This window comes from Urocitellus parryii, chromosome 7 (assembly GCF_045843805.1).
Source record: "Urocitellus parryii isolate mUroPar1 chromosome 7, mUroPar1.hap1, whole genome shotgun sequence".
NCBI classification, from domain to species: Eukaryota; Metazoa; Chordata; class Mammalia; order Rodentia; family Sciuridae; genus Urocitellus; species Urocitellus parryii.
In genome coordinates, this window is record NC_135537.1 from 165,581,246 (window position 1) to 165,593,389 (window position 12,144).

The window sequence follows — 12,144 nt, forward strand, 5'->3', positions numbered from 1 at the left end:
TTTCTGTGACATTGAGAATGGCTTTGCTCTGCCCCCTGCACATGGTAATGAGGGTGGGTAGGCCAAGCTACCAACGGGAGATGCAGTTTATTTACACCAGCAGCCATGGGGGCAGAGAGAATACACAGCGTTTACAAAGTTAGCTACCTGTACAGGATGGATTACATATGCAAAAATAAAAATCTCAAGACCACAGGACAGCGTGAGCCCCACCCCCCTCCCCCAATGACCCCAGCATGCGGTAATGCCAGGCGGGTGGCCCCTGGGCATGCGGGGGGGAGTGATGCATGGAAGGGAAAGCCACCGGCCATGGAAATTAGTACAGAACCCCCCCACACACACTCAGACACATGATAGGATACAGGGCGGACGACACCTAGCCGGGGCGGGGAGGATGGGAATTGAAACCCACACAGCCTGCTGTTAGAGGGAGGGGGCGGGGAGCTCCTAGCCCCTGTTCAACTACATGGTAGAGGGGGCACTCTCCCCAGAAGGGAAGGGGTTTGCTCCCTCAGGGTCCCTGCTGGACCAAGCCCATCTCTTACCCAGCCTGGGCAGGGGGCTCTGCCCTGAGGGTGGGCCAAGGAACACTGGGGAAGGTTATGTGGATAAACCAGTTCCCAAACTACTTCCCACTTCTCCCTCCTCTGACCAGAGGGGGAAAGCGGGAGGCCAGAGGGGAAAGGGTATGTTAGGGCCTGAGCTACAGCTGCCTCTCAGAAGGGAGAGTGGCCCTAGGCCTTCCTCCCTTCACCTTCAACCAACTCCCAAAACTTCATTTGGAAGTGGCTGGAGGCCTGCTGAGATCCTCCTCACCCTCTGGCTTCCCCTTAGAGGGAAAAGGCTGTGGAGGGCCAAGACCAGAGGAGCCCAGGCCCCAGGATTTATTCTAACTCCTGCCAAAATTGGTTTGGCTTTTTAAAAAATAATCACAATGCTTGGGTTAAAAACCAATTCGTAACCAGGCATCAGCCACAATCAGAACCACCCCAGGGGGAGACTGGGGTTCCAGACAGGGTATTGCTGCCCTATCTCTGTTGTTCCCTTAACCCTCTAGGGTCCCTAACCCAAATCAGTCCAACCAGTCCTGGGTACTAGCTACCCAAATGTGGGAGTGGCTCCTCCTGGGAGAAGGGCAGGGGACATGTCTAGCAAGTGCCAGATAATTCGGCTCAGGGTCAACTCCATCCTTGTGTCAGTCAGCTCTGCTCCCAGCCCAGATTGCAGTCCTCCAGCTCAGCTCCTGGGGGTGGTGTTGCCCGCGTGGAGGTGGGATGGTACATCTTTTCAGGATGTAGACCAGGCAGGTGGGCACACTGGCATGACAGTCCCAGAGAGGCAATGATACCCCTTCCCTCTCCACTGACAACCCAGGGCACAGAGACCACCCTCTTCCCACCCTACTCCTAGCAAAGGGGAGAGGCACAAGATTAGGATTTTCCTCAGAGCCCCAAACCACAAATACAGAATAAATAACTTAAAAGCGGCGAAGGAAGGGGAAACAGGGCAGGCTTTGGAGGCAGGAGCATTGAGAGGAACTGAAGCTGGTCAAGGTGAAGGGGTGGCAAGCAGCAGCTGGGAACTCAGGCTGCCCCAGCAGGGCGGTGGGGCAGGGTGGGCAGGAGGAACATGGGGCCACCCCAGGAGGGTGAGGCTGGGCCCCTTCCTGGGGCAGGGAATGAGGTAAGAAAACATTTCAAATAAAGCAGCACCGTTCCCTCTCACCTTGGGGCCCCACTCCTCACCAGCCCTGGGTCAGGGAGGGATTGAAGGGGGGAGTCATTTTGATACGCAGCTCCCTCCTCCTACCCTCCCCTTCCCATTCCTTGAAGCTGTAGAGGCTGGAGGCCCTTTCCTGGCACCCAACAACAAAAGGACAGCTCCTGCTGCCAAGGAGGCCCACGGGGATTGAGGGGAAAGGGCTGCCCTGTGAGGCAGGGAAGGCGGTGGCAGTTCTGGACGCCTACCTCAGCAGAGAGCACTCTGTGCCTGCCACCCCTGGGACTGGGGGCACTTGATAGGACGCTGCACACAGACAGGACACACCCAGCCCTGCCCCTCAGCTCCAAGCACCGGACCCATTCACATTGCTGAGGGCAGCCAGGGGAGGCCCCCTCCAGGCTCAGCTTCTAACCCACAGCCTCCCGGGTAGCCACAGTGCCCCTCGGCAGGGCTTAGTCCAGTTCCTGGGGTGGGGGGCAGGCAGTGCGCTGGCACAGTGCCCAGGTCAGGCCCCTGGCCTAGCTGGACATCCAGTAACTCACAGAATAAATAGGAAAACTGCCTCCCCACCAAACTTATGTCCAAGGCATAATAAGTCCAGGTCTGAGTCCTGCACGCTGAGGGGTCGTGCTCTATTGCAGAGGACCCTGACACCCCCCAGGGGTGCATAAATGGATCCTCTGCCTGCCTGGCCCACCAAACTTCCCAATCCCAAACCCCCAGCAGCCGTCCATTTGCCAGGCTATGCCACCTGGGTGGGGGTTGGGAGAGAGGGCTCTGCTCAGCCAAAGGCTATCCCTTGCACCCAAGTCAGTTGATGTCATCATAGATGCTGGGCGTTGGGGGTGCCGGTGGCTTTGGCTTCTTCTTCTTATTGGAGCCCAGGCCAGAAGCAGTCCCTACCAGGCTCAGATGGGATTTCTTTTTCTTGGTTTTCCTTGACTCGGAGCTGTTGGTACCTACAGAGAAAAGTTACAAGGGATGAGAATAGGGTTGTGGCAAGAGAGGTGTCAATCGGTTGAGTGTGGACAGAAAATTCCTGGGTCCCAACTGTATCACATACCTAGACCCCATCCCTGATTTTCACTCGTCTTGGAGGAGCCTGAATCAGAGGGTGAGAGATCAGAGGAGCCGTCCCACTGAAGCCGGCTGATCAGGGCCTGGCTGTCAGTCATGTCAAAGCTGTCATTATCTAGGGAACTCTCAACCTCCGGAAGGACTCTGGAAAGAGAAGGCGTCAAAAAAGGGTTTTAGGGATAACCATCACCATCCTAACCTGCTATAACCCACAACCTTCTGAAAGGATCACTTACGCTGAGGGCCCGAGGAAATAAATCCGCACAGTTCGCCTCTGCTCATCCGTATGCTGGGGGCAGCGCAGAGACCTGGTGGGGACATAATTATCAGACCCTGACAAAATAGGGAAGGACCTGAGGAACTCAGGGAGAGCCCCTCCCCTCAGCAGAGGCCAAAGGGACAGGGAAGGGGTAAGTGGAGAGCCCCCAGATGGAAGCCTAAGGCCTGATCATTGAAGGAGGGGTGGGAAAGGGCGGGAGCCCCACTGCTCAAGTCCAGGGGTACTCCTGACACATGCCCAGCATGAGTGTGCAGGAGGGGCCCCGAACCCCTTTCTAGGTTCTGTGCTCACCTTGTGCACATCTTCTTGGTGTGTTCAGAAATCACCCCACATTGCTGGAAGAGGAATATAAGCTGAAAGGAGGGATGGAAGGAAACCTACTCTAGATACTAGACGCTCTCTTCTGCATCAAGGATAGACGGTGCAAGCAGAAATGGCCCCAGGGTGTCAATACAGTCCAGACCACTGTGGGCCAGGAAACCTACTTCTAGAGTAAGAATTCTATGGCTCTAACTGCTGTCACCAGCCTCCTCCAGGGTATTGACCTGTCTATGGCCCCAGCCCACTCCCAACAGCCTCCCCAGCCCCAGTTCCTCACCGTGGTGAGAAGGCTTCGCAGCTCCTCTGGCCCCAGGGTCTCATAGCTGATCCCAGTTGAGTTGCTATACTGTGAGAACCAGAAGTGCAGGTCAGAGAAGTAAAGAAGCCACAGACAAAAAGGGGGCAAGAAACTGGGGATGTACATCAGTGGTAGAGCACTTGCCTAGCACATGTGAGGTACTGGATTCAATGCCCAGTAAAATACACACACACACACACACACACACACACACACACACACACACACACACGGAGCAGAGGATTAGTCCCTCCCATTCCTGCCTCTGTGATAGAACAGTTTTCCCATTGAGTCCTTTCATTCCACCTGTACACAGATAAGGGAGTGGGACGCAGAAAGAACAAACACAAGATTCAAACAGCCCAACTAATGCTTCTGGCTATCAACATTCGGATCCTACTTATCCAAATCCCAGCCACCTCATAAAGACAATGAGGAAGAGCATAAGGGGGGCAGCCTCTACTCACCTTAAAAGGATCCGAATTGCTAAGTTCCCCTGAAGAAGAAAAAAGAAGGGGAAGGGTATTTGGTGCAGAGGTACAGACAGAGAACCCTGAAAATAACCAGAGAGGAAGTGGGGGTGACAGAAGGATCATAGGCCCTCCCTCCACACCCCTATCCCCCACCTCTCCCTCCACCCCAGGCCCACAATGAATCCCAGAAGACACAGCTAGCAGCACCCCTGTTGCTCCAGCCCCACTTACCATTTTTGTGTTTTAAAGACTTGGATCTTCGAGGGGAATTGGGGTTCTGGAATGGGAGATACCATAGCTTTGGGGAAAGGGCAACGATAAGGGGGAGCCGAGAACCCAGGGAAGGAAAAAAGATTTGACAAAGAATAACCTCAAATTCCTACTCTTCTCCCCCATTAAGAGGCCTGTCTGCCTATTATTTCCTCCCCCATGCCAAGGCCTCTGTTGCCTCCCTGCCCACCACAGACACACCCTCATCCCCAAACCCAGAGGCGACCAGTGACCTCAGACTTGAGTCAAGACACCTGAGGACTCCCTGCCCAAAGGGGAGGGTATCTGTCCTTCGCCCAAATTTCCCCCATGCTCGCCCCGGCTCTCACCTTGTCTGATTTTCTTTTCTTGGCTGTGAGGGTAAAAGGATATAAAGCAAGGTTACTTTTAAAAGTCTTCAATCTAAGACTATTTTTAAAAAATGCAAAAACACACTCCTCCCCTTATTTATAACAGTAATTGTGATCAATGTATACTCAATTCCTGCTTGTCCACCTCATCCCAGTGTCCCCCAAGACTCCTCAGATCCCCAAACACCTTTCTTCTCCGAGCCATAAGACCAGTCGTTGTCATTGATGTCATCATTATCCTCTTGGTCGCTCTCAGACTTGTTCATGTTGTTGCTATTGGCAATCCTGCCAAAGGTAGGGGAGAGAAAGGGTTATGGTGCCTACAACTTTTAAAGGTACAGTGGAACATCTGGGGTCAAGAACAACCCACCCTCTATATTCTACAAATGCCCTAGGGGGGGCCTACAGGATGCAAAAGATGAGCAGTTCTAGTTCTATCCTCACCGGCGGTTGGCGATTCGGCTGCTGTTCCGCCCCATTCCCAGGCACTTCTCCAGATGGGGAGCAAAGCGGGAGGCGGCAATGCTGCGGCTACAATTGGGGCAAACACACTCCTTGCTCTTCCACTGGTTGAATACCTGTCCAAAGATGTCCAACCCGGGCTGGTCCACGATCTCTGGGGACAGGAGAGGCGTGGCGATCAGGGTGGGCAGGGAACCCTCTCCTTGTACCCACCCATGCGTGGTCCCATGGCCTCTTCAAAACCCCCTGCCTAAACTAGCAGGAGCTCCAGGATCCACATCTAGGGCAGTTTCCAGAGAAGAACCCTCCATGCATTCTTTGGGCAGGGCTAGCTAGACTACTCGCCTTCTACCCTGAAGCTCACCAAAATCCTTCATGCTATCAGGGTCTGTGTCGTCCAGGAAGAAGTAGCCACACTTGACAGCTCGGTGTACCTCAAAGCAGAATCCCAAACAAGAATCCTCGACCAGGTCCGCATATATCTCCTGAGCGATGGCCTGAGCCCCAGGGGAAAATATCCAGTCACAAGAGTCACAGCCCTCTAGACTGCCAGTGACTCTCGCCAACCAAATCTCCTGGCCCTGGCCAAATATCATGCTTTCTTTGCCATTTTCCCCATCTTGATTTTGAATTCTTTCTTCTTCCCCGATTGTTGGGTCTTTTCAGCTGGCTATTCCCTTTAAGGAACAAGGCTGACTATCCAAATTCCTCTTTGGCGTGGATGCCAGATATAGCGACGTAGAGACATCAAGAGAAAGAACTAGAGGCACACGTGGGGGAGCCCTCACCTCTAGTTTGCTGTTATCCAGGCCAGACAAAGACATTTCCTCCATTTTCATTTGTAAACTCTTGTGGAGACGGTGCTCTGACTGCTCATAGCACAGCGGGCGGCAACACGGCTGTACACATGGGGATGGGGGTGTTGATGTGAGTACAAGGTATCTCTGAAGACTGCCACTTCCCCTCCTCACCTCACTGCCCAGGGCTTAATCCTGGCATCAGAGTATCTCCCTCCCCAAGGCCCAGGACCACTAAGCCTGGGTAGTCCCTCAGAGACTAAAAACCAGAGGTAGCCTAGTCCTTCCCAGGCCTGAGATCAGGCCCTGGTCTCTACTGCCAATCAGAGTGTGGGTTTCTAGGAGGCAGCAGCTCACCCCAGGTCCCCAAAACTCAAACCCCTCTTTGATACCCATGGTGCAATGCAGCAGGGGGAGGAGAAGGAACTCTAAGGCCTCAAAGCAAACCCACAGGGTGTGGCAAAGAACTGCACAGAATCCTAAAGACACCCCCTTCCCTAAAGGCTCTCCTCAGAGTCACCTCTGCTTTCAGCCAGGATGTCCACTTGGGGGGGTACTGCTACCAGAAGTAGGAATGGCCCTTGGACCCTACAACCTTCACCCCACTGTCTTCCCTTGAAATAAGCCTGCCACTGCATGGAGACGAGCAGAGCTCAGACAAGCAGAGTCAAAGGGGCATTTCCAGCCACCTGGAGCAGAAGGGGGTACAGCCCTGTGGGCTAGCACTAGAGGAGTGGGCACTCCCCTTACCTGTTCTTCTTTTAGATAACACCCTCCCTCCCTCAGGACCAGCCCGGAAGTCTCTCCAAGAGCCCCAAAGTCCAGAAACCCCCACCAAAGGATTCAGAAACAGCGCCCACAGTCCGGGGGCCCCCCTGAACGGTGGGTACGAGTTTAAGGAGCTGCCGGCCTAGAGTGGGGTGGGAACTGACAAACGAGCCAGGGGCACTGGGAAGGGTAGGAGGCCGGGCCGCGGCTCTTCCCCCGTCCCTGCGGCACTGCTGCTGCATCATACCGACTGGGGGGAGGAGAGTCGAGCTGCCCGAGGCCGGCGCCGGGCCGGGACAGACCGACCCCCAGAGAGTGGGCAGAGTGGGACGCGTCCCGGCCCCTCTTGGTCCCCGCCTGCCAACAGCCCCGGCCGGCCAGGGAGAGGAGTCCGGGAGGGTGTCTATTGTCCCGGGGGCTGGGGCCTGGCTCCCTAACAAAGGCCCCGCGCCCCCTCCCCGGCCGGCCCTGCCCCGCCCAAGGGGGACCCAGCCAGGGGGAGAACAGGGGGCCCGGGCCGGGCCGGGAAGCCGGGGGAAGCCGGGCGTTTCCGCGTCGGCCCGGGGGGAGGGGAAGGGGCGCTGACCCAGACCTGGGGGGGAGGGGGCCCAAGCCCCGCCTCGGGTCCCGCCCCCCGCCCCCCGCAGGCCCCTCCCCCGTTCCCGTCTCCGTCCCGTACTCACCCCGCCCGGGGGGCCGCGCCGGGGCCCGGCGGCCTCTCAGGGCCGCGTCCTCCGGCGGCGGCGGCGGCGGCGGCTGCTCCGGAGCCCCATGTCCGTCGGTCCGTCCTCGCCTCTCCCCGGGGCCCAGGGCCCGGGGCCGGGGGGTCGGGCCACCCCCCCGCCTCGCCGCCTCACCGGGCGGCCATGGCCCCTTCCCCTCCCTTCTCGTCCCGTCGCCGCCTCCTCCTCCTCACCTCACCCCGCCCGCGCGCAGTCCGCGCGCCGTCCGCGCGCCCCTCCCCCCGCCCCCCACTCCAGCCCGCCTCTCCCGGGCGGGGGGTGCGGCGCGAGCCCGGAGCGCGCGCGCGTGCCGCGACCGGAGGATGGATGGATGGAGCGAGCGAGAACGCGAGCGTGCGCGCGCGCTCCCCTCTCCCCCTCCCTCCGCGCGGGCGCGAGGCCAGGCGCGAGCGCGCTCCAACCTCCTCCTCTTCCTCCTCCCGCCCCTCCTCAACACCCCGCCCTCGCCCTCCCTTCCACTTCCTTCTTTCGCTTTCGCGCGCCCAGCGACGGCTCGCGCCTGCTAGAAGGGCCCGAGCGCGTGCATCTGCCCCGCGGCCGCAGCTCGGCAGCATTTGCTCCAGGGGGCGGGGACCGGGAGGGGAGGAGGGGCGCCACGCCGCCGTCCAAAGTACCGGCGGACAGGGACGGGGGCGGAGAGATGGGCGGGGCCTTCGTAGACCACCCCAGCCAATCGCTGTGTCGTCTCGGCACCGGAGGCCCAATAGGACGGGGGTGGGTGGGGCAGCGTTCAAGGTGAGGTGCGCGGTGCGCTGGAGGCGGAGACGTTGTGCCGTCCCGGCCGGCTCAGGGGCGGGGGCAGCGGGTGGCGTCGAAAGAGAGCGCCGGCTCCCAGCCGAGCCTGGGACGCCTTCCGGCCCAGGCTCCCCCGCCCTTCCCTCGGGGCTCCCTGCTCTTTCCTCCCCCCCCCATTCCGCTCCCCACTTTTACCCCGAGGTGTGCAGCCACTTCTAAGAAGAGGACGGATTTGAAGTGGGGCGTAGTTAGGACCTCAGGGCAGAAAACCCTTGGAGCCGAAGAGGCTCGTTCACGCTCGTTCTCCGGGTTTCTGGGCGGGTCTCAGCCCACTCCAGGCCTGTGAACCTACAAGCTCCCGCAATGAGGGTCCACCGCTGAGGGCGGAGGCCGAGCTGCGCTCTTCTGAGCGAAGCGCCTTTTCAGCTCTCATCCTAATTTAGATCCCACACCTGCTCGCCCTTCCTGCTTCCGGAACTCAAACTGGACCCCCCAGTGTCAGCCTGCCTCCCTGACACTGGCCAGACCCTTCCTCCGACCCTTCCTACGACCCAGTGCTACTCACCGGGGTGTGAGGGGGTGCACATTCCGCACGCTTTCAGTCCCCTTTACCTTTCCGGACGAACGGACCTTTTCTCAGCCGCAGTAGATGCCTAGACTGGCATTGCCATCAGTCTTGTCTGGTGCCCTAGAATGATTGTGTGACAGCCCTCTTCCCTCAGGAGATAGGGTTAAAGTCTGAAATCACATACTTGAGACCATGATTGGATCTTTTAGTTTTCCAAGGAGTCGGATCTGAATGGATTTGGCAAGTGAATTCCCTGTACCTCAGTTTCTAACATTGTCAGTGGGTATAAAAACCATAAGGATTAATAAGCCAGTGTGTGAGATTTGTAGGTCAGTGTAAATGCTTGGTAAATCTTGGCTGTTATTCTTTTTTTCTTTCTTTCTTTCTTTTTTTTTTTTTTTGGTACCAGGGCTTGAACTTCAGGGGAAGTCGACCACTGAGCCATATCCCCAGCCCTATTTTGTATTTTAGTTAGAAACAGGGTTTCACCTGAGTTGTTTAGCACCTCTCTTTTATTGGGGCTGGCTTTGAACTCTAGATCCTCCTTGCCTCAGCCTCCCCAGCCACCGGGATTGCAGGCTTGGGCCACCCCTTCCGGTTTAGCTGTTATTCTTAATGCGCTGCGGGTGCTGGGATACAAATATGAAATATGACAGTGTGCTTCTTCAAGAAATGTACAATTTAGTGGGATAGGTAGGTAGATTTGTTGGAAAATAATTGCATAATAGTGATTAAAAACAAAAAAGATATGCACAGAGTTCAGAGACGGCCAGAAAGAAGCAGCAAAGGATGTAAGAGAATTGGTTAAGAAAGGCTTTTTTTTGGGGGGGGGCGTATACCAGCGATTGAATTCAGGGGCAGTCTACTACTGAGCCACATCTCCAGCCCTATTTGTATTTAGAGACAGGGTCTCACTGAATTACTTAGCGCCTCACAGTTGCTGGGGCTGGCTTTGAACTCTCAGCCTCTGCACCTGGCCCTAAAGAAAGGCTTCTTGCAGGGGAAGGTGAACCAGAAGGTCAAGACAGCATTAGATATCCCAACAGTGAGCTTCAGAATAGGGATCACTCTTGGGACTGTTGGGGACAGGAATGGGTGGGGGAACTGCAGGAGGTGAGCAGGCCAGATCATACAGGTCTAAGTGTGCACCAAGGAGTTTGTGGGCTTTAACCCTATAGGCAGTGAGGAGTCCTGAAAGGGAATTGTTTGAGCAGACTTGCACTTTAAGTTTATCATTCTGAAAAGCAGTAGGTTTTAATTATTGGTTGAGCTGTATGGGGTAAAGGAGAAGGAGGTCCTGAAAACATTTTTAACCAGTGTTTAACTAGTGAGGAACTCTGCAGAGGATTCAGGAGGACGACAAGTTCCGTTTGGAATATATTGGGTTACTGTGGGACTAACCTGTAGAGACTCAAAAGGTGGTTGAACTTGGATCTAGAGGATATATCTTTAGGAACTTATACAGCATGGCCTCAGCCTTCCTTACCTCTTGTCTTCTACCTCTCTTTCAGGAATTCTCTAGTCCAGTGATGCTGCTTTGTTTCTTACCTAAACATATCCACAACGTCCTCCCCTAAGGAATTTGCACATGCCCAAGAAACCTTCATGGCTCTTCTCTCTTTACCTAAATTTTCCTCATATCCCACCCCCCATCCATGGCCATTGTCATACCAAACTTTTTTGTTGTAGTGTTGCTGCTGCTGGGGATGGAACCCAGGGCCTTGCACATGCTAGACAAGTGCTTTAACCACTGAGCTGCATCCCCAGCCCCTTGTACCAAACTTCTTTACCACTGGACTTACTATTTATTTGGTGCTTGGCCTGGGCTATTCTGTAGTGGTGACCTCTTTGGGCACAGGCCCAGTCTCCACAGTTAGCACCAGTTTATAAACTCTAAAGACTGATCTGGTTCTGGCTCTGGTGAGGCCCTAGGGTTACAGCAACAAGAGAGTCACACAGACCTTGTCTTAATGGGGCTGATTGCCTAGCAAAACCCTGCTTGGAAGAAACAAGTCTGAGTATGAAGGTGTCCATCCAGGTCCAGGCTGCCAAAGAAACATGACATTGAGACCTTTTTTTGTTGGGGTTCAGGGCCCCCCTCTTCCCCCAGAGAACTAGGCAGAGAGAACAGCATGTGTATGGACCCTAGAAGAGAAGGTGGTATGTTTGAAGCATAGAGGGCTAATGTGGCTGGCTGGAATTGGAGCCCAGCAGGAGCAGCAGACCCCCCATCCTGGACCTGTGGGCCATACTTAGTCACTCATTCAGACCATTTTTCTTGGTTAGCATATATATGCTGGGCAGTTTTAAGTGGTGGGATTACTGCAATGAACAAGAAAGTATTTCCTTTGGGAGAGAGAATAGACCAGTAAACAAACAAGGAGATGTAGGAGGAGGCCTCTTTGGGAGGCTTGTTGGGAAAGGCCTATCTGTCAGGTAACATTTGAGCTGAGGCCTAAAAGATGAGAAAACCTGTTGTATGTATGAGAAGTACAAAGACCCTGTGGTAGGCATGCTCAAGAAACAAAAGAAAGATCACTAATCTGGATCACTGTGAATGATTAGGAAGAGTGGAGCAAAAGGAAAGAGAGGATGCAGGGTCCATCCTCTATGGCCACAGTAAATTTTAAGTACCAGAGTAATCTGAAGAAAACTGAAGTGATCAGAGATTTTTGGTTTTGTTTTTTGTTTTTGAGAATGGGGTCTCACTATGTTGCTCAGGCTGGCATTGAGCTCCTGTGCTCAAGTGATCTTCCTACCTCAGCACTACAAGAGCTGGGACTATAGTGTGCACCACACTGCCTAGCTTTTGTTTTTGTTTGTTTGTTTGTTTTGTATTAGGATTGAACACAGGAGCATTCTATCATTGAGCTATATCCCAGCCCTTTTTTATTTTAAGCCAGGATATCACTGAATTGCCCAGACTGGATTTGCATTCTCCTGCACTAGCCTCCCTGGTCACTGGGGATTAAAGGTGTGTACATCAACCCACCCACCCAGCCATTTTTTTTTTTTTTTTTTTTTTATGGTGCTGGGGATTGAACCCAGGGCCTTGTGAATGTGAGGCAAGCACTCTACCAAGTGAGTTATATCCCCAGCCCGCCAATTTTTGTTTTAATTTATTTATTTTTATGTGGTGCTGAGGATTGAACCCAGGGTTTCACACATGCAAGGCGAGCGCTCTACCACTGAGCCATAACCCCAGCCCAGCCCGCCAATTTTTTAAAAAAAAAATTTTTTAGTTTAGTTGGACACAATACCTTTAATTAATTAATTGATT

General features: G+C 54.7%; 1 protein-coding gene across 5 annotated transcripts; it reads right to left on the minus strand.

Moving 5' to 3' along the window:
• Positions 1-81: 81 nt before the first annotated feature.
• Positions 82-7,558, minus strand: Atxn7l3 (ataxin 7 like 3). 5 transcript variants are annotated; one of them, XM_026412374.2, is made up of 13 exons: positions 7,502-7,558; positions 6,042-6,152; positions 5,618-5,750; positions 5,236-5,407; positions 4,979-5,076; positions 4,771-4,793; positions 4,403-4,448; positions 4,166-4,194; positions 3,678-3,746; positions 3,371-3,414; positions 3,036-3,107; positions 2,786-2,943; positions 82-2,681 (listed from the first exon to the last, which is right to left on the minus strand). In XM_026412374.2, the coding sequence occupies exons 2-13, from the start codon at positions 6,090-6,092 to the stop codon at positions 2,533-2,535; spliced, it is 1,044 nt and encodes a 347-aa protein (XP_026268159.1). In that variant the 5' UTR covers positions 6,093-6,152; positions 7,502-7,558; the 3' UTR covers positions 82-2,532. The 5 variants fall into 5 exon arrangements, with proteins under 5 accessions (XP_026268159.1, XP_026268157.1, XP_026268158.1 ...); XM_026412372.2 differs by having other exon boundaries at positions 4,166-4,251; XM_026412373.2 differs by having other exon boundaries at positions 4,403-4,469.
• Positions 7,559-12,144: the final 4,586 nt, after the last annotated feature.

Excerpts from the sequence above, each read along its gene's own strand:
- Atxn7l3 (XM_026412369.2), bottom strand. The coding sequence starts at position 6,092 with ATGAAAATGGAGGAAATGTCTTTGTCTGGCCTGGATAACAGCAAACTA. Across the intron at positions 4,470-4,770 it reads AGAAAAGAAAATCAGACAAG|CTATGGTATCTCCCATTCCA; the intron begins GTGAGAGCCGGG and ends CTTTCCCCAAAG. Across the intron at positions 3,747-4,165 it reads GCAATTCGGATCCTTTTAAG|TATAGCAACTCAACTGGGAT; the intron begins GTGAGTAGAGGC and ends TGGTTCTCACAG.